Source organism: Oncorhynchus clarkii, chromosome 18 (assembly GCF_045791955.1).
Source record: "Oncorhynchus clarkii lewisi isolate Uvic-CL-2024 chromosome 18, UVic_Ocla_1.0, whole genome shotgun sequence".
Classification (NCBI taxonomy): Eukaryota; Metazoa; Chordata; class Actinopteri; order Salmoniformes; family Salmonidae; genus Oncorhynchus; species Oncorhynchus clarkii.
In genome coordinates this window covers 68,914,290-68,940,404 of record NC_092164.1, presented here as the reverse complement: position 1 = coordinate 68,940,404, position 26,115 = coordinate 68,914,290, and the positions used below count along the sequence as shown (strand labels likewise).

The 26,115-nt window shown below is 45.9% G+C and overlaps 1 protein-coding gene across 1 annotated transcript; it reads left to right on the top strand.

Moving 5' to 3' along the window:
* The first annotated feature begins 439 nt into the window (after positions 1-439).
* Positions 440-24,049, top strand: LOC139373876 (metadherin a). Its single transcript, XM_071114972.1, has 11 exons — positions 440-860; positions 1,244-1,333; positions 1,749-1,833; positions 7,902-8,057; positions 11,799-11,846; positions 12,048-12,215; positions 19,371-19,448; positions 19,568-19,639; positions 19,727-19,974; positions 20,659-20,752; positions 21,035-24,049. Exons 1-11 carry the CDS (start codon positions 519-521, stop codon positions 21,106-21,108), a joined length of 1,455 nt encoding a protein of 484 aa, XP_070971073.1. The 5' UTR covers positions 440-518; the 3' UTR covers positions 21,109-24,049.
* Positions 24,050-26,115: the final 2,066 nt, after the last annotated feature.

Genomic DNA, 26,115 nt, shown 5'->3' with positions numbered 1-26,115 from the left:
TCTTGTAAAGTGATCAAAATTCCTTATAACTATAATTTTTTTAAACTCTGCATTTACAAGTTGTCTCACCAATAGGATATTATTTCGGAACCAATATTCTAAAAACAAAGAAGTATTTTATACAATATATCCCGATTTTATCAGGGCGCTCCTCGGTCCCCGCTTTCTCTCGATGACGTACCTGGCCTTTTCCGGGTGCCCCGCCGCCCGCCCGCACCTCCCCGCCGCCCACCCTGCCCCCCTGTAAACAGCTCGTCAGACCGTCCAAGCCCCTCCCCGCCGCCCGCCCCGCCGCCCTGTAAACAGCTCGTCAGACCGTACAAGCCCCTCCCCGCCGCCCGCCCCGCCCCGCCGCCCTGTAAACAGCTCGTCAGACCGTACAAGCCCCTCCCCGCCGCCCGCCGCCCTGTAAACAGCTCGTCAGTCCGTCCAAGCCCCTCCCCCAGCTAGCAGCGGTAGCTAACAAGTTAGTGGTGCTAGCAGTGGCTAAGCTACATGCTAGCTGGCGCTTTGAGAAGATGGCAACGGACTGGCAAACTTCAGCTATTGAGCAAGCCGAATTGATATCCAGTCGTCTCAGAGAGCTGTTATCCACCGGGGAGGGATATATCCGATCGGAGTTTGGGGTGGAATTGGGACTGACGCCTGAGCTGTACCCGTCATGGGCGATTCTCTCCGCGGCGGCCGCGGTGGGGCTGCTGGTCCTGTCGTGGGCCGCGGTCTGTAGCGGACTCTTCGGTGGGAAAAAGCTAGGAGCTCCGGTTACACAAGACAGTGGTGATTCCCTCAAGGCCCAAGTGAATAAGATTGTGAAGCCCGAGGCACAAAATAAAAAGACTAAAAAGAAATCTACTGAAAAGGTAGCTTCACATATTAGCCGGTTGTAAATGGCCATTGTCGTGGCACTGGCAAACTAGCTAGCTGAATATCGAAACCATTTCTATGATCTTTGTTTTGAAAGTTTACCGTGTAGATAGCTCTCTTCGTTAGTATGAGTCGTCGTATTCTCATGTAATGTTAGTTTGCTTTCAATTCCATGTGAATCATAAATCACCTAACTAGTACTAAGACATGCAAGTTTAACTAACTAGTCAATTTAGCTAGTTTGCGGTAGTAAGCTGCCTGGCTGGTTAACGATAGCTTGTCTGATCACCGCCTGCCTGATGTCTTGGTTTATCATGTTATTTGTCACTCACACACGGCTTCAGAAATAGTTCACATGTTGTCGTTTCTCTCTCAACAGAAGGCTCAGTATAATGGACGAACAGTTCCAGAGCCTCAGGAGGAAGTGACAGAAGAAATTACCAAACCTTCCCCAGAGATTACAACTGAGGTTTGTACCTAACAGTAACGTATGTTTAAGTCTTCTGAAAGTCTATTTTGGATGACAAGAGGGGAATGTATTTATCCAATTCCAAAAGACTAAGCGATCCTTGCATCTGTAGTAGTTAGAGTTGATGAAAGCCCTGTCTCCACAGTAGTTAGAGTTGATGAAAGCTCTGTCTCCACAGTAGTTAGTTGATGAAAGCCCTGTCTCCACAGTAGTTAGTTGATGAAAGCCCTGTCTCCACATTTTAATGAATGTATTTCTATTGCTTTGTGCCGAAGGAGACACTGTGGCTTCAACACAGTTGTGTGTGTATATATAAATCATTTCAATACACCCATTACCAGTGAATGACAATAAGGACTAATGTTGCTTGCACTTTTTGAAAGTTTGACTTTTTGTTGTCTTTTTAATTGAATAGGTGAAGAAAACCAAGAAGAAAGCCAAACCCGAGGTGAAACCAGCCATGAGGGTTTCTGCTGGCGATGGCAAAGAGCCTGATGATGGTATGACCCTTAACCCCTGTATGAACCCGGCACCTTGGTTGACTTCTTTAAACCCTTGTAGCTAAATGTATCCTTCAGAATTCTACTGATTTCATTCAGACTGTGCCGTAGAAGACCCTTGTATGAGGCCACAATGGCATTGTTAGGGGATTAGGCAGTGACACACAGGACAAGTCTCAAATGGCACCCTATTCCCTACATAGTGCACTATATGGGGACTAGGGTGTAATTTGGGATGCAACCCTAGTGTCCAACTGAACTTGCTTAGTCAGATGGGTGAGAGGTTATGACTAATGGTTCTGGTCCAGTCCAGGACTTCCAAACTTCATCTGGAAAGTGGCAGTTGTTTGGCCATTCAGCTCGTTGTGATCACCGATTTTAGAGAAACATCAAACGTCTGTACATATAAGTGTCTATATATCGTCTGAAAGCTTAAATTCTTGTTAATATAACTGCACTGTTCAATTTACAGTAGCTAATACTGTGGAAAAAATGCCATGCTATTGTTTGAGGAGAGCTCCTAACAACAAAAGTTTTCACCCAGATAGGTTTGATAAATTCACCTCTGAAGGTAAAATGTGTACTTACATTCTGAAATCTTGCTCTGATTTATCATCCAAAGGGTCCCAGAGATAACATGAAGTGTCTTTTTGTTAGATAAAATAATTTTTCATATCCTAAAAAGGTCTATATAGCATGCACAATCGATTTTGTTTTTCCACTCGTTCAATTTGCAAAGAAGGGAGTCTGTGAAAATCTAACCCTAAACGTTGTTTGAACGAGTCAAATCACGTTTGTATCTATTCCTCAGAGATCCTAGAAGGTAACAAAACTTCACTATTTCATTAGGGGTGTAGTATATCCTATAGGACATCATATTTGGTCAGAGAGCGACGACTTCATGGCACGCCGATGACGCGGGCAGCCATCACTTGAATGACAATCTTTGTCAAATAAGCACCAATCGGGGTCAAACAAAGATAGCTAGATAGCCAATGAGCTGGGCTTTACGGGAGTACCCGAAAACCATGTGTATGTCATAAAATGTAGCTGACAAATGAAAGCTATGATCGTTTGTATTTGTGAGAAATTTAAAATGTGTGTGTATATACTGTGCATTCGCAAAGTATTCAGACCCCTTCCCTTTTCCACATTTTGTTACTTTACAGACTTATTTAAAAATATATAAAATCATTAATCTACACACTACCCTGTAATGACAAAGCGAAAACAGGTTTTTAGAAATGTTTTAACATTTATTTATATATATATATTTATATACAGTGGGGCAAAAAAGTATTTAGTCAGCCACCAATTGTGCAAGTTCTCCCACTTAAAAATATGAGGCCTGTAATTTTCATCATAGGTACACTTCAACTATGACAGACAAAATGAGAGAGAAAAAATCCAGAAAATCACATGAGGATTTTTAATGAATTTATTTGCAAATTATGGTGGAAAATAAGTATTTGGTCACCTACAAACAAGCAAGATTTCTGGCTCTCACAGACCTGTAACTTCTTCTTTAAGAGGCTCCTCTGTCCTCCACTCGTTACCTGTATTAATGGCACCTGTTTGAACTTGTTATCAGTATAAAAGACACCTGTCCACAACTTCAAACAGTCACACTCCAAACTCCACTATGGCCAAGACCAAAGAGCTGTCAAAGGACACCAGAAACAAAATTGTAGACCTGCACCAGGCTGGGAAGACTGAATCTGCAATAAAATGCAAACTAATTACTTAAAAATCATACAATGTGATTTTCTGGACTTTTGTTTTAGATTCCGTCTCTCACAGTTGAAGTGTACCTATGATAAAAATTACAGACCTCTACATGCTTTGTAAGTAGGAAAACCTGCAAAATTGGCAGTGCCCCAGCCAGAGCCCAGATTTGAACCTGATCGAATATCTCTGGAGAGAGCTAAAAATGGCTGTGCAGCGACGCTCCCCTTCTAACCTGACAGCTTGAGAGGATCTGCAGAGAAGAATGGGAGAAACTCCCCAAATACAGGTAAAGGGAGATACCTAGTCAGTTGAACAACTGAATGCCTTCAACTGAAATGTGTCTTCCGCAATTAACCCAACCCCTCTGAACCAGGGAGGTGCGGCTTCGGTGCCCGGGGAACAGGGCCTTGCTCAGGGCCAGAACGACAGATTTTTACCTTGTTAGCTCGGGGATTCGATCCAGCAACCTTTCAGTTACTGGCCCAACACTCTAACCACTAGGCGACAGGTGTGCCAAGCTTGTCGTGTCATACCCAAGAAGACTCCAGGCTGTAATCGCTGCCAAAGGTTCGTCAACAAAGTACTGAGTAAAGGGTCTGTATACTTATGTAAATGAAGAAAAAAAAATTCAGTTATTTTTATTACATTTACAAAAATTTCTAAGAACCTTTTTTTGCTTTGTCATAATGGAGTCTTGTGTGTAGATTGCTGGGAAAAAATATTCAATCCCTTTTATAATAAGGTTGTAACGTAACAAAATGTGGAAAAAGTCAAGGTGTCTGAATACTTTCCCAATGCCCTGTATTTTACATTTCCAACCTAAAAAATAGGAAAAAGCAAATGCTTTAAATTTCTGGTCAAACAGGAAAAGGAAACATCTACCTGAAGTCTAAGAAGGTATAAATAAACACAATAATGTTGACGTACAGACCCCTGCCAACTAATATGAACACTTATATTTAGTTTGACATTTTTTTTTCCTTATGTACGTTTTAAGAAACATTGCCTTGTGCCTTGAAATTCCATTACCAAAAGCCCACATATTTAAGATATTTAAAACAAATCTCCCCCATGAAGAAGGATAATGAAAGTTCACAGAAGTAATAAGTAAAGAACCTATCAATTAATTTGTTTGATATCAAATTTGTTTATGAATTAAGTGATTAAAACTAAATTCTGTTAGAAAATTGGTAACAGAATTTCTGCAATTTTACATTTGCTACAATGGGAAATAAAAGTAGTCACAAACCACAGTTGGGTTCACAAGTTTGGACAGCACAGTAAAGTAAGAGTACTTTAATGTAGAGCACATGAGTTGAGTACACTAGTGGACTGGACTGAATAGTTTTTTACAGTATGCTGAAACTAATGCACTTTTGATACAACAAAAAAAATAGGTTCAGTACTAGAATTTATGTCGGGTACTTCTGTCAAATGGGGAAGTGTGCTCTTCAAGGATGAATCTCGGTTTCAACTGGACCAGGCAGATGGCAGACAGCGTGTATGGCTTCGTGTGGTTGAGCAGTTTGCTGATGTCAACGTTGTGAGCAGAGTTCCCCATGGTGGGGTTACTGTGTGGGCAGGCATAAGCTACTGACAACGAACACAAATTGCCATCGATAAAATCCAATTGAATGCACACAGATACCGTGATGAGATCTTGAGGCCCATTGCCGTGCCATTCATCCGCGGCCATCACCTCATGTTTCAGCATGGTAATGTACGGCCCCATGTCCCAAGTTATCACCTCATGTTTCACCATTATTAATTTTACCTTTAAAAAAAATAAAAAAATAAGCACACATAAAACTTGAAAAGGCCATACATGCACATGAATAAAATGTCCCAGTTCTTCCACGGCCTGCATACTCACCAGACATATCACCCATTGAGCATGTTTGGGATGCTCTGGATTGACGTGTACAACCACATGTTCCAGTTTCCGCCAATATACAGCAACTTCACACAGCCATTGAAGAGGAGAGGAACAACATTCCACAGACCACAATCAACAGCCTGATCAACAGGCTGACACTAACATTAATTCACTACCCTACTACTTGGTTTGTGATAAGCTAACCATAGTGCAAAATATACTGATTTCAAAGCTGATTGTCCCCAAAACTTTATTAATCACGTCTTTGTCTACCTCGCCACCCGTCTGGTTTCCACTAGATTCCACAGCCACGTTCTGCCTCGCCTCCCGTCTGGTTTCCACTAGATTCCACAGCCACGTTCTGCCTCGCTTCCCGTCTGGATTCCACTAGATTCCACAGCCACGTTCTGCCTCATGTCGTTCTGCCTCATGTCGTTCTGCCTCATGTCGTTCTGCCTCATGTCCTTCTGCCTCATGTCCTTCTGCCTCATGTCGTTCTGCCTCGTGAATAACGTCATTACTTTCTTAGAAACAGTGCACACTTTTTATAAAAGAGAGAGCTTCTTCTATGCAAATGTTAATCAGTACAATAACATATGTTCTCTTACATTTAGGATGGATTTTTTTGGCAAATGCTATGGGGTTGTTTGTCATCTATAGCACCATGATACCAGCTAAAACAAGCTGACTAACTCGATGCATTCATACTCCTATTGAATGTGTGTTAACCTGTGTTGTTGGGGCGGCAGGGTAGCCTAGTGGTGAGATATCAGCTGATGTACGAAGGGCTATATAAATAAATTTGATTTGATATTGAACAGCACAGTAGCTGAGATTATTTGTCTGGATAAAGTGTAGTTCTGGGACTTTTTGGCTAATACGCCTTTGTTTTTGTGTCATGACGGTATCAGGTATCATGAAATTTTAAACCTGGTATCGAAGTAAAATTTCTGATATCATGACAACACTAGTACTGGACTGTAGTCTAATCTACTATGCGTTGATGTCCAAACTTGAGAAACATGGAAGTCTATGATTGGTTCAGATTTGGTCCGGACCAACCAAATTTGGTTATGTTTGGGCTCATTAATATAATAGCCAGTGTGTAGAATAATACCAAAATATGCAAAGGAGGATATTGTGTATTTCTACCTTTTTTTAGTGTATCTATTTAGGATACATCACCATGAAGAGAATTCTATTCATATCTGTAATTATGGATTTCTGTATAGTTCAGATCAAGGATCCACGCTTCGTTATCACTAGTCTGCTACTGGGTATAAATCCACTTCACTTACTGTAGTTCATTAACCCAAAATATATTTTTTTCAATGTGTCATATCATAGCTGACACCCCATTTCTTTCTGCAGACATTTTTTTATCTTAATCCAGAGTAGATATTTAAGAGTTTTTGGAAAACGTGGACACAACTTTTTGTGTGATTTTACTGAAATTCTGTTACCAAACTTTGCAAATGCACAGCTCTTTCAGTAAATGTTTTTGTAAAATGTTATAAGTAGTCCTTGTGCATAGAGTTTTATGGTTTGTTAAACTTCGAAATTATTTTTTTAATTTGGCATACATTCGAAGTGGAAAATCAGTCTCGCCGCAAATCCGTTACCTTGGAAATACCCTCAATGTTAGAATGTGGGAGGGGAAGCTGATCCTACATCTTTACCTAGGGGAAAATTCACCCCAGATCTCTTAAAGGTAGGGAGATGAAACAAAATGTTATAATCCTAGTAGATTTAAAGAAGCCAAACCCCTGCTCTTTCTTCCAGGTGAAACAACATTTATAATCCTAGTAAATTGAAAGAAACAAAACCCCTGCTCTTTCTTCCAGGTGAATCAACATTTATAATCCTAGTAGATTGAAAGAAACCAAACCCCTGCTCTTTCTTCCAGGTGAATCAACATTTATAATCCTAGTAGATTGAAAGAAACCAAACCCCTGCTCTTTCTTCCAGGTGAATCAACATTTATAATCCTAGTAGATTGAAAGAAACCAAACCCCTGCTCTTTCTTCCAGGTGAATCAACATTTATAATCCTAGTAGATTTAAAGAAGCCAAACCCCTGCTCTTTCTTCCAGGTGAAACAACATTTATAATCCTAGTAGATTGAAAGAAACCAAACCCCTGCTCTTTCTTCCAGGTGAAACAACATTTATAATCCTAGTAGATTTAAAGAAGCCAAACCCCTGCTCTTTCTTCCAGGTGAAACAACATTTATAATCCTAGTAGATTGAAAGAAACCAAACCCCTGCTCTTTCTTCCAGGTGAAACAACATTTATAATCCTAGTAGATTGAAAGAAACCAAACCCCTGCTCTTTCTTCCAGGTGAATCAACATTTATAATCCCAGTAGATTGAAAGAAACCAAACCCCTGCTCTCTCTTCCAGGTGGAACAACATTTATAATCCTAGTAGATTTAAAGAAGCCAAACCCCTGCTCTCTCTTCCAGGTGCGTGGGAGACTAAGGTGAGTAACCGGGAGAAGCGGCAGCAGAAGAGGAAGGAGAAGGGGCCTGACGGGTCAGGAAGCCCGGAGGGGGTGGCGGTACCTCACCGCCAGGTGGAACAGCCTCCTCTCACCGCCCCGGTCAACAGGAAGAACAGAGGTATGCCATCTGTATTAGTCTGGTAACTTTCCCATGTCTCCCAGAAATCCTGGTTGGAAGATCATCAGAATCAGTAAGGAATAAATAGAAAATCTGTGACTCTGGGCATTTTGGGAAAGTTACTGAGAGCTTGCAACCCTAGCACTGACTCACTGTGTCTTTTGTCTTCACAAAGTGTGCCAGAGGCTCTCAAGGATATGTACTGGTGTGTAGTTAAAAAATGTACTACATTGAACAGACGTATGTGTATGAAGCCGTTTATAGGGCCAGTTTATTCCAAAGCATGTCATATTTCGCTCCCTTTTTAGTTGGGTTTGAACACCTGAAACTAATTTCACTCCTCTCCTGGGGAGGGCTCCGGTGTTATGTGATCTCCTGGGGAGGGCTCCGGTGTTATGTGATCTCCTGAGTAGGGCTCCGGTGTTATGTGATCTCCTGAGGGGGGCTCCGGTGTTATGTGATCTCCTGAGGGGGGCTCCGGTGTTATGTGATCTCCTGAGGGGGGCTCCGGTGTTATGTGATCTCCTGAGGGGGGCTCCGGTGTTATGTGATCTCCTGAGTAGGGCTCCGGTATTATGTGATCTCCTGAGTAGGGCTCCGGTGTTATGTGATCTCCTGAGTAGGGCTCCGGTGTTATGTGATCTCCTGGGGAGGGCTCCGGTGTTATGTGATCTCCTGAGGGGGGCTCCGGTGTTATGTGATCTCCTGAGGGGGGCTCCGGTGTTATGTGATCTCCTGAGTAGGGCTCCGGTATTATGTGATCTCCTGGGGGGGGCTCCGGTGTCATGTGATCTCCTGGGGAGGGCTCCGGTGTCATGTGATCTCCTGAGTAGGGCTCCGGTGTTATGTGATCTCCTGGGGAGGGCTCCGGTGTTATGTGATCTCCTGAGGGGGGCTCCGGTGTTATGTGATCTCCTGAGGGGGGCTCCGGTGTTATGTGATCTCCTGAGGGGGGCTCCGGTGTTATGTGATCTCCTGAGTAGGGCTCCGGTGTTATGTGATCTCCTGGGGGGGGCTCCGGTGTCATGTGATCTCCTGAGTAAGGGCTCCGGTGTTATGTGATCTCCTGAGGAGGGCTCCGGTGTTATGTGATCTCCTGGGTAGGGCTCCGGTGTTATGTGATCTCCTGAGTAGGGCTCCGGTGTTATGTGATCTCCTGAGTAGGGCTCCGGTGTTATGTGATCTCCTGAGTAGGGCTCCGGTGTTATGTGATCTCCTGAGTAGGGCTCCGGTGTTATGTGATCTCCTGAGTAGGGCTCCGGTGTTATGTGATCTCCTGAGGAGGGCTCCGGTGTTATGTGATCTCCTGAGGAGGGCTCCGGTGTTATGTGATCTCCTGAGGGGGGCTCCGGTGTTATGTGATCTCCTGAGGGGGGCTCCGGTGTTATGTGATCTCCTGAGTAGGGCTCCGGTGTTATGTGATCTCCTGAGTAGGGCTCCGGTGTTATGTGATCTCCTGAGGAGGGCTCCGGTGTTATGTGATCTCCTGGGGAGGGCTCCGGTGTTATGTGATCTCCTGAGTAGGGCTCCGGTGTTATGTGATCTCCTGAGGGGGGCTCCGGTGTTATGTGATCTCCTGAGGGGGGCTCCGGTGTTATGTGATCTCCTGAGGGGGGCTCCGGTGTTATGTGATCTCCTGAGGGGGGCTCCGGTGTTATGTGATCTCCTGAGGGGGGCTCCGGTGTTATGTGATCTCCTGAGGGGGGCTCCGGTGTTATGTGATCTCCTGAGTAAGGGCTCCGGTGTTATGTGATCTCCTGAGGGGGGCTCCGGTGTTATGTGATCTCCTGAGTAGGGCTCCGGTGTTATGTGATCTCCTGGGGAGGGCTCCGGTGTTATGTGATCTCCTGAGTGGGGCTCCGGTGTTATGTGATCTCCTGAGGGGGGCTCCGGTGTTATGTGATCTCCTGGGGAGGGCTCCGGTGTTATGTGATCTCCTGAGTAGGGCTCCGGTGTTATGTGATCTCCTGAGGGGGGCTCCGGTGTTATGTGATCTCCTGAGGGGGGCTCCGGTGTTATGTGATCTCCTGAGTAAGGGCTCCGGTGTTATGTGATCTCCTGAGGGGGGCTCCGGTGTTATGTGATCTCCTGAGTAGGGCTCCGGTGTTATGTGATCTCCTGGGGAGGGCTCCGGTGTTATGTGATCTCCTGGGGAGGGCTCCGGTGTTATGTGATCTCCTGGGGAGGGCTCTGGTATTATGCGATCTCCTGGGGAGGGCTCCGGTGTCATGTGATCTCCTGAGGAGGGCTCCGGTGTTATGTGATCTCCTGAGTAGGGCTCCGGTGTTATGTGATCTCCTGAGGAGGGCTCCGGTGTTATGTGATCTCCTGGGGAGGGCTCCGGTATTATGTGATCTCCTGAGTAGGGCTCCGGTGTTATGTGATCTCCTGGAGAGGGCTCCGGTGTTATGTGATCTCCTGAGTAGGGCTCCGGTGTTATGTGATCTCCTGGGGGGGGCTCCGGTGTTATGTGATCTCCTGAGTAGGGCTCCGGTGTTATGTGATCTCCTGGGGAGGGCTCCGGTGTTATGTGATCTCCTGGGGGGGGGCTCCGGTGTTATGTGATCTCCTGAGTAGGGCTCCGGTGTTATGTGATCTCCTGGGGAGGGCTCCGGTGTTATGTGATCTCCTGAGTAGGGCTCCGGTGTTATGTGATCTCCTGAGGGGGGCTCCGGTGTTATGTGATCTCCTGAGTAGGGCTCCGGTGTTATGTGATCTCCTGAGGGGGGCTCCGGTGTTATGTGATCTCCTGAGGAGGGCTCCGGTGTTATGTGATCTCCTGAGTAGGGCTCCGGTGTTATGTGATCTCCTGGGGAGGGCTCCGGTGTTATGTGATCTCCTGAGTAGGGCTCCGGTGTTATGTGATCTCCTGAGTAAGGGCTCCGGTGTTATGTGATCTCCTGAGTAGGGCTCCGGTGTTATGTGATCTCCTGGAGAGGGCTCCGGTGTTATGTGATCTCCTGGAGAGGGCTCCGGTGTTATGTGATCTCCTGAGTAGGGCTCCGGTATTATGTGATCTCCTGAGGAGGGCTCCGGTATTATGTGATCTCCTGAGTAGGGCTCCGGTGTTATGTGATCTCCTGGGGAGGGCTCCGGTATTATGTGATCTCCTGAGTAGGGCTCCGGTGTTATGTGATCTCCTGGGGAGGGCTCCGGTGTTATGTGATCTCCTGGGGAGGGCTCCGGTGTTATGTGATCTCCTGAGTAAGGGCTCCGGTGTTATGTGATCTCCTGAGTAGGGCTCCGGTGTTATGTGATCTCCTGAGTAGGGCTCCGGTGTTATGTGATCTCCTGAGGAGGGCTCCGGTGTTATGTGATCTCCTGGGGAGGGCTCCGGTATTATGTGATCTCCTGAGTAGGGCTCCGGTGTTATGTGATCTCCTGAGTAGGGCTCCGGTGTTATGTGATCTCCTGAGTAGGGCTCCGGTGTTATGTGATCTCCTGAGTAGGGCTCCGGTGTTATGTGATCTCCTGAGGGGGGCTCCGGTGTTATGTGATCTCCTGAGGGGGGCTCCGGTGTTATGTGATCTCCTGAGGGGGGCTCCGGTGTTATGTGATCTCCTGAGGGGGGCTCCGGTGTTATGTGATCTCCTGAGTAGGGCTCCGGTGTTATGTGATCTCCTGAGGAGGGCTCTGGTGTTATGTGATCTCCTGGGGAGGGCTCCGGTGTTATGTGATCTCCTGAGGAGGGCTCTTTAGTTTGTTCTCTCCATTGAGACAGTGTCTTCTCTTCCCCCTTAGAGCCCTTGCACCTGAGGCCTGGGAAAGGAGATTCTTTCACGACACCAGGTAAAGTACCGCTGTCTCCTGGTCTGATTCTTGTCCCGTCAATAACTGAACTGTTCAATCCTGTACAGACATATTTTATCCTGGACTGTCCTTTCCTGTGAAGAACACCGCTTGTTGCATCCAGCTGAGTGTGTCCATGGAAGGATAACATTTTCACTAAGCCAAAGTAACACTGACCGATCCATGTCTCCCTCCCTCTAGTGTCCACCAGCTGGAGAGAGGAGCCGTCAGTGAACGGTGGAGGGTGGCCAGATATCTCCATGAAGCTGCCCACCCATATATGCTCTTCAGATGTGGAGAAGTGGCCGGCCATCCCTAAAGGACCCCGACACCTGAACTCTGAACCCACCTGGAGACAGGACACTGAAGGTAACCTATTGGGCTTACCCCTAACCCACCTGGGCACACCTAACCCTACCTGGGTACAGGACACTGAAGGTAACCTACTGGGCTTAACCCTAACCTTACCTCGGCACACCTAACCCTGCCTGGGCACAGGACACTGAAGGAATTGAATTCCTTGCAGCATAGAGAAAATGTTGTTGTATTGTAAAGCAAATTTTCAGCATGCCTTTCTAGCTAATATACTGTTAGTTTACACTTCTTCTTCCAATTCACTTTGGGGAGGTCACAATAATGAAAATTGACCATCTATTCATTTTAAAAATGTTGATTACTTGTACTTGCCATTATCATTCACCTGATAAGACAAGATGTGACCTTTGTTGTTGCTAACATATCATATTATGGGATCTCTGGGTCACCGGTTTGCCTGGGTGGGAGTCCCTGGGCAAGAAAAGTTGGAAAACCACTCCTACCCACCTGGGGATAGGACACTGAAGGTAACCTACTGGGCTTAACCCTAACCCACCTGGGGATAGGACACTGAAGGTAACCTACTGGGCTTAACCTTAACCCACCTGGGGATAGGACACTGAAGGTAACCTACTGGACTTAACCCTAACCCACCTGGGGATAGGACACTGAAGGTAACCTACTGGGCTTAACCCTAACCCACCTGGGGATAGGACACTGAAGGTAACCTACTGGGCTTAACCTTAACCCACCTGGGGATAGGACACTGAAGGTAACCTACTGGACTTAACCCTAACCCACCTGGGGATAGGACACTGAAGGTAACCTAGGCTTGGGTTTGGATGGTGGAGTCATCATCTTGGTACTGTTAAAGTTGTTTTATTTTTTTTATTTTTTATTTTGGACTTTTAGCACGTATAGCATTTTAGCACATTGGTGTCTTGTTAGTGGGAAGGTGGGAAGGTGTTTCACCTGTGTTGGCCCAGGTGCTATTTAGGAGTGGCTGACCCAGCCCAGTGCTTCATTGGAGCGTGATAGATGTTGGGGAGAGCTACACTTCACATCAGCTGAGGTGTGAATTAATGCTCAAGCTATATAAGGTTGAAAGAAGTCTGAGTTTTGGTTTTCCCTGTTCGTTTTGCTCCATATTCTTTTTACTCCCTATCCTAAGTTGTGGGTTTTTACCGCCCTTCAGTCAGGACCACCCCCCTCGGTCAAAAAGCAGACCTTCCTACAGAGCACAGTGGGGAGAGAGAGCTCACACCTCCTTTCGACATTACGTCTCAGTGTACGCAAGTCTGCGGTAGGAACCTCACCGACAGGTCTTGCTCTGAGATCTGCCTTGTCAAAATCTACCCAACAGGCAACCGAGAGAGAGCAGTGAAATTCTATACCATCCTCGACGAGCAAAGCAACAGATCATTCATTGGTGGTTCTTCGATATCTTCAGGGTACAAGGCCCCAGCTCTCCCTACTCCCTTAGTCCTGCGCTGGAGTGATGGAGACAGTTGGAAGAAGAGCCAACGGCTACCAGGTAGAATCTATGGATGGGCAAGTCAGTCTTCCGCTGCCAGCTCTCATCGAGTGTAATGAGATCCAGAACAACCGATCTGAGAAACCAACTCCAGACGTAGCGCTCCACCATGCTCACCTCATCCCAGAACTCGAACCCAAGGCTCTCATCATGCTCCTTCTTAGAAGAGACATTACCAGAGTCTACAAGGTGCGCAAATAAGTTAATGGGTCCCATGACTTATCTTTCGCCCAGAAGTTTGACCTCGGATGGGTCATAATAGGCCATGTCTGCCTATGCAGTGCAGCTTGGGTCTCAAATGGGACCTCAGGACCGACACTTTCACCTTCAAGGTAGCCGAAGATGAGAAGCCCTTCACACACCGAGGAGTGCGATCAACTGGGAACAGTCTGTACGACCCTCTGGGATTTGTGGCCCCTGTCACCATTCAAGGCAAGTCTATTCTCAGGGAGCTCACAATGGCGAATGGGACTCCCCCCTGCCTCCAGAAATGGAGGAGCCATGAGTTGCATGGAGAGAGTCTTTGAAAGAGCTATGTAACCTCCATATCCCTTGGGCCTATACTAAGGTCTCACCCTATGAAGCGAGACGAAGAGAACTATGCATATTCTCGGATGCATCCACAAAGGCAATAGCCGCAAGTGCCTACCTCAGTGACAGACGTCATAGGATTGAGTCACATGGGCTTTTGTTATGGGTAAAGCAAAACTGACGGCACACCCAGAACACACGATTCCAAGGTTGGAACTCTGCGCAGCAGTCGAGTTGGCCGGGCTCATCACCTCAGAAATAGACATTGAGATTGATGATACAACCTTCCACACAAACAGCTGGGTGGTGTTAGGCGTTTCTACGTCTGTCAGTAATTGAGTCCATCGGATAAGGAGATCTACCTACAGATCAGCAGACCTCTGACACAACCTGGCTCTCTGGCCCAGCGTTTCTGACACGCCGGTCTCTGTCTTGAAAGGGATGCTTTTGAGCTTATCAACCTCCCCCCCGAAGACAACTTCCTTACGCTTTTCAAGGTTCTCCACGTGGAAGTTGCCGACTCGTGCCATCACTCACCTCGTCCACGTCCCTCGTCTCTTTATCAACACTACTGCGGGGAAAAACAGCAACTATAAGGGCTGGCACTACTGTCACAGCATGCACACCAGACAGATTCTCTCAGTCAAAGGATATTGTCATACAGACAGTCCAAGAGGAAATCAATCCAAGAGAGTTTGAGTGGATCAGGAACCAGGAAAAAAATCCTTATAAAAGCTATCTGAGAGCCTTAGATCCATTAACTTATAAAGACGGCCTCCTGAGAGTTGGGGGTCGCATCACAGAAGCAAAACATGGACATGACGAGAAGAACCCCCTGATCATCCCGGGGAAGCATCACGTCGCAACTTTACTGGTGAGACACAAACGGATCCAACATCAAGGATGCCTTTTCGCAGAGGGAGCCAGCCGTACAACCGGTGTTTGGATAGTTGGCAGCAAAAGGTGCGTGAACAGCATCATCCACCAGTGTCACCTGTCAGAGACTTCACTGTCCTCCTTAGGCACAGAAGATGGCCAGCCTTCCTGCTGATCATCTTTCCACCGAAACTCCGTTCACCCATGTCGGCCTGGATGTGTTTGGTCCATGGACCGTTGCCTCTCGCCAGACAAGAGGCCTCGCCCACAGTAAGCGGTGGGCCGTCATATTCACCTGTATGAGCGTGAGAGCCGTTCATATTGAAATCCTTGAGTCACTGGATACATCAAGCTTTATCAGCGCTCTGAGGGGTTTCTTCTTGATCCGAGGCCCAGCAAAGCAGATTCACTCCAACCGTGGGACCAATTTCATTGGGGCCTGCAAGGAACATAAGATCCCCTCGAACATCAACGACGACTCTGTGGATACCTACCTGTCAGAACAGGGCTGCATCTGGATATTCAACCCCCCCACATGCCTCTCACATGGGTGGTGCCTGGGAGAGGATGATTGGTGTAGAATCCAGGATTCTCCTTGCTATGTTCCTCCAACAGGGTCATTCAACGCTAAGTCACGAAACACTCATTACTCTGATGGCAGAAGTGGCTGCCATCATCATTGCCAGACCTCTGGTTCCAGTCTCTACAGATCCAGATGACCCCCTCATACTTACACCTGCTGCTCTCCTCACACAGAAAGTGAGTATCACTTCGATTTCTGCTGGTGACTATGGAGCCAAGGACCTCTTTAAGCGGCAGTGACTTCAGGTTCAACATCTTGCAAATACCTTCTGGGATAGGTGGAGGAAACCATACCTGTCTTCACTTCAGATAAGAAGGAAGTGGCAGTCAAACCAGCCCAACCTTGAGCCTGGAAGCATTGTCCTCCTCAAAGACAAACAAGTCAATGAATGGCCTGTTGGACTGGTAACTCAGGTCTTCCCCGGCAAGGATGGAAAAGTTGAGGTTAGACCCTGCAAGCAAGAAGGAACTAAGTTCTTTCTTAGGCCCGTCACAGAGACGGTCCTTCTCCTCCCTCCAGAGGTCTAAACAAACAAGTTCTCTTATATGGACATTCCATAGTTATCAGTGGTTCAGAGTTCTAGTACTTACCTATATTACTAACCTTGAATTTAGCTCCCCCTAGTGTTGATCTGGAGTATTTTCCTTTACCGAGAAAATATGTTTCTGTTGTCTGCCTACGATCTTCGTCCATCCATTACGTTGTATGCCTTAGGAAGCTTTGTCAGTTAGTATTTTCATTCCTTTCGCATACATCTTTCCTTTCAGAGCATTATTTGGATGTGTATGTGTACTTTGTGGAATAGATGGACAGCACTAGCTTAATTGCTACAGTATGTTAGCCTAGCTTTTACTTGTTGTCAGTGTGAGCAAAATATCATGTTACATTCATATCCCGTTTGTATTTTAGGACAGATTACATTGGTTTATGCAGACATTATTGTCTTTGTCTCAGTTTCATGCTGTTTCAACTCAATACATCTTGTGAACATGGAGATCATGCTTTGAGGATTATTGATGTGAAGGCGTTTAACTTGCTGTTAAAATATGCACTGTAATGCATATGGAGGTCAGTACAGTGTGTCAGTGCCGTGTGTAAGTTGACTCTGCAAATAACTTGGAATTTCCAACACATTGTTCCTTATTAAAACATGAAGTGATGCAGTCAGTCTTTCCTAAACTTTTAGCCAAGAGACACTGGGATGCATAGTATTAATATCAGCCCTCTGATTACAATGAAGAGCAAGACGTGCCGCTCTGTTCTGGGCCAGCTGCAGCTTAACTAGGCCTTCCTCTGCAGCACTGGACCACATGGCTGGACAATAACCAAGAGTGCACTGTACCTGGCTAGTTACGGCTAAGGTTGAAAAGCCAAACAGGTTATGGTCAATAACATCAAATGTTGTGCTGTTGGTTCCCATTATTTGGCAGAGCCTACCTTATCATTCCATTTAATACCCTTGTTCCCATCAGTTGGTATAGCCCACCATATCATTTGCTTCCTTTAAACGCTGTCACAGCCATGTTGCTGAGAATCATTAGTACCAGTTGATAATATTGATATAAAAGACATGTCGGCTAATTAAATCTTTATGCAGCGCAGCTCAAGACCTAACAGTTTGAACCCGACGCATGGCACAATAGTTGACTGTCATCACACAGTTCCATGATTAGTGCAGGCAATAGACGAGAGTATAACCTAGTTTTGTACAGTGTTCTCCCTGTTATAATTATATGTACACTAATCTTCCAACATTACCATGGGTTGAAGAACTGAACGAATCAAACCACCATTTTCTTTATTTTGTGTGAAGGCTTTCCAGGCCAGTTTAAATACATAACTAAACCTAAATAATCTACACAATCAGAGTATTTTTCAATCTACCATTTGGTGCTGAACTGGAGACACATATTTAGATGACTTTCTTTAAATTACATTTATTCAGAGTGGGCAAGGTAGCCACACCTACAGGGCGTGTTACACGACTGAATTGAGCCCCACAGTAGATACCCATAAAACCTAGTGGTCAAACGGAAATGGTTCCAATCGTTTTCCCACCATTTATTTTTCCCATGGGGGATTTTAGAAACATTTAAAATAAGGGCTGTGTAGAGTGTAGAGAGATGTTTTGATAACCATGTAAATCGAGGACAAAGGTGACTTCTATCAATATATTCGGCTCTATTTACTCTGATTTGACAAATGCTAATTAGCATCAAAGTAAACAAAATGCAAAACTACAAATCCCTGCACGCTCCTGACACCTTTGCTAACAGGTATTTTGTCAATTAAAACTTACAAAAGACTGTTAACAGAATTGTACATTTTTAAAGCAATTTATCCTATTTAATCTTTACTACTGTTAGTCTTCGGTTTTTCCATTTATATTTCGAGATTGGACATTAGCACATAGGGCGCACCGATTTGGTGTTACCTCGTTAGTCAGTATGTGTTACACCTTTGCTGGCCCAGGTGATATTTAAGAGTGGATAAGTGGATGGCCTAGTGCTTCAGTTGTCTTATAAAAAAAATACAATTTTAAAAATCCTTTATCTGATCTTCATTGTTTTCATTTTGCTCCACTTTGTTTGCTTCCTTGGTGTGGGTTTTAATTGTTTTCCTCTTCTTGGGTAAATTTAGTGGGTCTAATGGTGGGTGTCTTTTAGGTCCCAGTTGTTGTTGCTAGTCATCTTTCAGAACCTCCCCTAGAACCCACCCCCCCACCTGTTTAGTTTTGGTTGTTGATGATTCTGTTAGTTCCCTCTTCTGTTTGAGATAGTTTATTTGGTTTTCTCGCTGGGAAACGTCACACTACAGTTAGCTAACATTAGATAGTTAATCCAGAGATTCTTCCCTTTGTCTCGATTCGTCAGTCTCGTCCAGATCATCATGGCATTTGTTAGCCACATTAGCAGCTAATTAGCGTTTCATTTTGGGGGGTGGGTGAATTATAAGCGGATATTATGATAAAAGTCACCTTGTCCCAGAGAGATTTACATGGTTATCAAAACGCCACGCCAGGGTAAACCTACATGGGTTTCTAAAATTCCATATGGGAATAACAAATACTGCAATAAAGGATTTGAAAAATTGCCCTGTTTGACTGCTAGGTTTTATGGGTATTATGACTCATACTGTGGTACTTACTATAAGGTAAGTCTGAATACCAAATACTGAGATGTGTGTACGAAAAGTATACATTCATAAGTCTGAATACCAAATACTGAGATGTGTGTACGAATGGTATACATTCATAAGTCTGAATACCAAATACTGAGATGTGTGTACGAATGGTATACATTCATAAGTCTGAATACCAAATACTGAGATGTGTGTACGAAAAGTATACATTCATAAGTCTGAATACCAAATACTGAGATGTGTGTACGAATGGTATACATTCATAAGTCTGAATACCAAATACTGAGATGTGTGTACGAATGGTATACATTCATAAGTCTGAATACCAAATACTGAGATGTGTGTACGAATGGTATACATTCATAAGTCTGAATACCAAATACTGAGATGTGTGTACGAATGGTATACATTCATAAGTCTGAATCGGCCCCTTAACGTTTCCATCTGTTAGATGGATTTGAGAATGCCAACTGAATTTCAAAGCTTTTGTGTTTTTCTGGATGTACTGTGATAACAACAGTCTCTATTGGTTTATTCCTTCCAGGGTCGTGGAGTGGGGTTGATGGGAGGATGAAGACTGAACTAAACACATTACCCTCTGTACTTGGACTGAAGACTATAGGTGATTAACACTTATCACTGATGTCAGGGACTGTAGAATTGACTATTTTGTATGGTTTGAGGAAGGCTAAGATGCACTGTCTGTCTGTGTCTGTCCGTCTGTCTGTCTGTCTCCTCCAGAGCACATCACCCATCCTGCCTCTGAGCTGCAGTGGGAATGCCCCTCTCCTTCTGATGAGTGGTCAGGATTAAGTAAGCAACAATTAGTTTAGAGTAAATATAGCAACTGTGCTGTGATTTCTGCCTTCGCTGGGTGGGGTAACTCTGTTCTGTTTCCAGGCGGTATTGCAGCAGCGGACCCCAGCTCAGACTGGAACGCCCCTACGGAGCTGTGGGGGAACTATGAGGGACCCCCGGTGGTAGAGGCCCCCGGCCCCCCGCCCCAGGACCCTGCACCCAACCACCCCCAGGGGGCACAGGGGTCAGACGATGACAAGGAGAAGGATGACTCTGCCGGGGGGGCTGCCAGGTCCAAGAAGAAGAAGAAGAGGAAGAAGAAAGTCGAGGAAGGTGGTCCTACAGGCCAGGTGACAGACGTGTGGTCCTACAGGCCAGGTGACAGACGTGTGGTCCTACAGGCCAGGTGACAGACGTGTGGTGCTACAGGCCAGGTGACAGACGTGTGGTGCTACAGGCCAGGTGACAGACGTGTGGTGCTACAGGCCAGGTGACAGACGTGTGGTCCTACAGGCCAGGTGACAGACGTGTGGTCCTACAGGCCAGGTGACAGACGTGTGGTGCTACAGGCCAGGTGACAGACGTGTGGTGCTACAGGCCAGGTGACAGACGTGTGGTGCTACAGGCCAGGTGACAGGCGTGTGGTGCTACAGGCCAGGTGACAGGCGTGTGGTGCTACAGGCCAGGTGACAGGCGTGTGGTGCTACAGGCCAGGTGACAGGCGTGTCTGCATGCCAAATGGCTAAAAAAGCTGTAATGAATATCTATGTATTCTACATGACATGGAATTATGTGTTGTATTTCCAGTGTCCTGTAACATTGTAACGTCTTGAGCAGTTGAAACAGGATGTAAAAGGTGTGTTGCTGGTCATATTTGCAGCCTATTCCCTATATACAGTAGTGCAGTGTTTTTAACCAAGACCCCTGGTCAAAAGTAGTACACTATAAAGGGTGCTATTTGGGACTCAGCCCCTTGACTGTGGTGTGTTGTGTAACCAGCTATGACATGGTGTGACTTGTCCTTCTCTGTACAGGTGACCTCTGACAGCATGACAGTCACACCAGTGGAGAGTTCAGCACTTCCCCCAGCAGGGACCAAACAGTCCATCTCCCAGCCGTCCTCACAGAGTAAGATACTAGTAGTAGCAACCTTAACCATAGTTTACGTCCAAAATGGCACCCTATTCCCTTTTATAGCGCACTACTTTCTAAATAGGGTGCCATTTTGGGACAGTCAGTGTGTTGCTACTCATGTGTATCAACACTGAACAGAAGGCAGATCAGATCTCTCTCATTGTGAAGCCAAACTATTTTCTTACAATGGTTGGTGTCACTACTGCTGACTTGCTTTTCCATAATAAATATCATGTATTTCTGTTTTTGACACATTGTCCATTCTTTTCTCTTCAGAAATATCCGACCCGAGCTTCGATGCTCCCAAGCCGTCCCAGAAGAAGAAGAGCCGGAAAGAGACAGGAAGTTAAGAAACAAGAACCCACATGAATTATTATGCAAAAGGATTGTTCAATGTGTTATAAATGCAATCAATAATTTGCAAGTACAAACTTTTATACAGAATAGTTTGACTGTACTTTTTAAATATCCCCAAAAAAGAGAGAGAACAGCTCATTTAGCTGGGGACTGGTCCTATCAGCCTAATCTAACCTAATTATACTAAATGCTACACTGAAGTGGAATAGGGGGTTTAGGAGGGAGGTTGTTAACTTGTGGTGAGGTAGAAGTGTGAATTATTCAAAAGTAGCCTGTGTACCGGAGTCCTAGCTAGCTAGCTGGTACAGTGTCGCCCCACCTCCCACCTGTGTACCGGAGTCCTAGCTAGCTAGCTAGTACAGTGTCGCCCCCACCTCCTGCCTGTGTACCAGAGTCCTAGCTAGCTAGCTGGTACAGTGTCGCACCGCCTCCCACCTGTGTACCGGAGTCCTAGCTAGCTAGCTGGTACGGTGTCGCCCCCCACCTCCTGCCTGTGTACCAGAGTCCTAGCTAGCTAGCTAGTACAGTGTCGCCCCCCACCTCCTGCCTGTGTGTCTCCCCACCTCCCACCTGTGTACCGGAGGCCTAGCTAGCTAGCTGGTACGGTGTCGTCCCCCACCTCCTGCATGTGTACCAGAATCCTAGCTAGCTAGCTAATACAGTGTCGCACCCCCACCTCCTGCCTGTGTACCGGAGTCCTAGCTAGCTAGCTGGTACAGTGTCGCCCCCCCCCCCAACCTCCTGCCTGTGTACCGGAGTCCTAGCTAGCTAGCTAGTACAGTGTCGCCCCCACCTCCCGCCTGTGTACCGGGGTCCTAGCTCGCTAGCTGGTACAGTGTCGCCCCCCCCCCCCAACCTCCTGCCTGTGTACCGGAGTCCTAGCTAGCTAGCTAGTACAGTGTCGCCCCCACCTCCCGCCTGTGTACCGGGGTCCTAGCTCGCTAGCTGGTACAGTGTCGCCCCCCCCCCCCCCCCAACCTCCTGCCTGTGTACCGGAGTCCTAGCTAGCTAGCTGGTACAGTGTCGCCCCCCCCCCAACCTCCTGCCTGTGTACCGGAGTCCTAGCTAGCTAGCTAGTACAGTGTCGCCCCCACCTCCCGCCTGTGTACCGGGGTCCTAGCTAGCTAGCTGGTACAGTGTCGCCCCCCCCCCAACCTCCTGCCTGTGTACCGGAGTCCTAGCTAGCTAGCTAGTACAGTGTCGCCCCCACCTCCCGCCTGTGTACCGGGGTCCTAGCTAGCTAGCTGGTACAGTGTCGCCCCCACCTCCCGCCTGTGTACCGGGGTCCTAGCTAGCTAGCTGGTACAGTGTCGCCCCCACCTCCTGCCTGTGTACCGGGGTCCTAGCTAGCTAGCTGGTACAGTGTCGCCCCCACCTCCAACCTGTGTACCGGGGTCCTAGCTAGCTAGCTAGTACAGTGCCGCCCCCACCTCCCGCCTGTGTACCGGGGTCCTAGCTAGCTAGCTGGTACAGTGTCGCCCCCACCTCCTGCCTGTGTACCGGGGTCCTAGCTAGCTAGCTAGTACAGTGTCGCCCCCACCTCCCGCCTGTGTACCGGGGTCCTAGCTTAAATATGGACCAATTGAAGTATAAAGAGGGGTGAAGATATGAAGTACTTAGACACCAGTAGAGACAGTATGAGACATGAAGTACTTCTAGACACCAGTATGGACAGTATGAGACATGAAGTACTTCCAGACACCAGTAGGGACAGTATGAGACATGAAGTACTTCCAGACACCAGTATGGACAGTATGAGACATGAAGTACTTCCAGACACAAGTAGGGACAGTATGAGACATGAAGTACTTCCAGACACCAGTAGAGACAGTATGACAGGAAGTACTTCCAGACACCAGTATGAGATATTAAGTACTTCCAGACACCAGTATAAGACATTAAATACTTAGACACCAGTAGAGACAGTATGACAGGAAGTACTTCCAGACACCAGTATGAGACAGGTACTTAGACACCAGTAGTATTGTGCTCTTCTGTGTATTAGAGGGTTCTTATCTTAACCTCTTTTCTTCCATCCTATCTGGTGGGAAAAGGCCGTGCCATATGTACAGAACAAGGGCTTTTCCTAATGTGTCATTTTTCTGGGATTGATTGCACTGTCAGGCTGGATCCTATATGTTATCTTTGTCTTTTCATGATTGTTTTTTAAAAAGACCGTTTAGCAGAATGTGAAGGTGTAATTCCTGGTTGTGACTTTAGATGGAAGTCGATGTGTTGATAAGGGAGAGGTGGCTGGGGTGGGGAGGTACTGAAGATGAGACGTCGTGTGGAGCAGCTTTAATTCCATGTCAGTAATTTTAAAGGTATCAGGAACTGAATTGTATTGCCTTAACCTGTAGTATATTAGTATGTGCATTTATTTACATCTCTTTTGTGATAGTTTTCAGATCAAGGGCTGGGGAGTTACCGCATCCATCCTATTGCAAGTTTGGTTCTAAAAAAATGCATTTAGTCTCTTGACTGACGACCGTACTCATACAGTATGATTTAAAGAATGGGTGGGTTACTACTTCTGATTGGTACTTTATCACTCACTGTATATAGCCTTGAATGAGCAGAAGGACTGGGCTTGAAGATTGAGGGCTGACAGCCTGCCTACGCTTTAGCTGAAATCAAATGGACTGTATTATTGGTAGCTTTTGAGTGTGTAAAGAAGAGCGTTGCCGAATGGAGGCTCTTAGCTCAGTGTTTTACAGCCCATAGTTCTCTGTAGACTAGATCAGTCAAGTCTGGTGGCGCTGCACTCACCTGACTCTCTCTGTTGATCATTAACCTTTTTAAAAGATGATTCAATCATGTATTTATACCTTCTCCTTTAGAAGAATGAATTAAGAATGATTTTGTTTATGAAGAAATGCAATGATTTTTCAAGGTTTGTTGAAATAAAACAATATAACTCCTAATGCTTTACTGTAACTACGACCAGTTTCTTATTAGACAGCAATTCAACACATTCACAGCAATTCATGTATACATAATAAGACTGGGGCGATTTCGCCTAAAAATTATATCTCCATTACTATTATATATTTTTTTCAAACTTATGGCTAATTCACAATATATAAAGATTAAATGTTTTCTCTTTGTTGTACAATTTAACAGTCAAATGCATTTAAAACAGTCAGCTATAATGTAATTAATTCAGGGCTTGTTAAGTTATACCTAGGCTAGATATAAACCTTCCACAACCATCAGACCCACTAATAATTACATTATTTTTATCAGCTTTTTACAAAAATCACTGTCGCTTTCAAGTCCGTCTGAAAATACGCTTTTGTTACAAATTTAACCAGAGCCATGCATAACACACACACACACTAATAATGACTAACTTATTATAGCAGGCATTATAGAAAATTAACACAGGTCTCAACCATCTCTCAAGCACAAGCCCACGTGCTAGTGAGTAGCCAGCTCATCTCTATGGGAATCTAGTAAGTAGCCAGCTCATCTCTATGGGAATCTAGTGAGTAGCCAGCTCATCTCTATGGGAATCTAGTAAGTAGCCATCTCATCTCTATGGGAATCTAGTGAGTAGCCAGCTCATCTCTATTGGAATCTAGTGAGTAGCCAGCTAGTGAGTAGCCAGCTCATCTCTATGGGAATCTAGTGAGTAGCCAGCTCATCTCTATGGGAATCCAGTGAGTAGCCAGCTCATCTCTATGGGAATCTAGTGAGTAGCCAGCTCATCTCTATGGGAATCTAGTAAGTAGCCAGCTCATCTCTATGGGAATCTAGTAAGTAGCCAGCTAGTGAGTAGCCAGCTCATCTCTATGGGAATCTAGTGAGTAGCCAGCTAGTGAGTAACCAGCTCATCTCTATGGGAATCTAGTAAGTAGCCAGCTCATCTCTATGGGAATCTAGTGAGTAGCCAGCTCATCTCTATGGGAATCTAGTGAGTAGCCAGCTCATCTCTATGGGAATCTAGTAAGTAGCCATCTCATCTCTATGGAAATCCAGTGAGTAGCCAGCTCATCTCTATGGGAATCTAGTAAGTAGCCAGCTAGTGAGTAGCCAGCTCATCTCTATGGGAATCTAGTGAGTAGCCAGCTAGTGAGTAGCCAGCTCATCTCTATGGGAATCTAGTAAGTAGCCAGCTCATCTCTATGGAAATCTAGTGAGTAGCCAGCTCATCTCTATGGGAATCTAGTGAGTAGCCAGCTCATCTCTATGGGAATCTAGTGAGTAGCCAGCTCATCTCTATGGGAATCTAGTAAGTAGCCAGCTCATCTCTATGGGAATCTAGTAAGTAGCCAGCTCATCTCTATGGGAATCTAGTGAGTAGACAGCTCATCTCTATGGGAATCTAGTGAGTAGCCAGCTCATCTCTATGGGAATCTAGTGAGTAGCCAGCTCATCTCTATGGGAATCCAGTGAGTAGCCAGCTCATCCCTATGGGAATCTAGTGAGTAGCCAGCTCATCTCTATGGGAATCCAGTGAGTAGCCAGCTCATCTCTATGGGAATCCAGTGAGTAGCCAGCTCATCTCTATGGGAATCTAGTGAGTAGCCAGCTAGTGAGTAGCCAGCTCATCTCTATGGGAATCTAGCCAGCTCTGTACTGTACTGAACAAAAATATAAATGCAACAATTTCAACAACTTTACTGAGTTATAGTTCATATAAAGAAATCAGTCAATTAAAATAAATGTATTAGGCCCTGATGACTGGGCAGGGGCATAGACATGGATGGGCCTGGGAGGGCATTGGTCCACCCACTGGGGAGCCAGGCCCAGCCAATCAGAATGACTTTCCCCCCCATCAAAGGGCTTTATTAAAGAAATATTCAATTTCATCAGCTGTCCGGCTGGCTGGTCTCAGAAGATCCCGCAGGTGAAGAAGCCGGATGTGGAGGTCCTGGGCTGGCGTGGTTAAGCGTAGTCTGCGGTTGGACGTACTGGCAAATTCTCTAAAACAACAGAGACTGCTTATGGTAGAGAAATTAACATTCAATTATCTGGCAACAGCTCTGGTAGACATT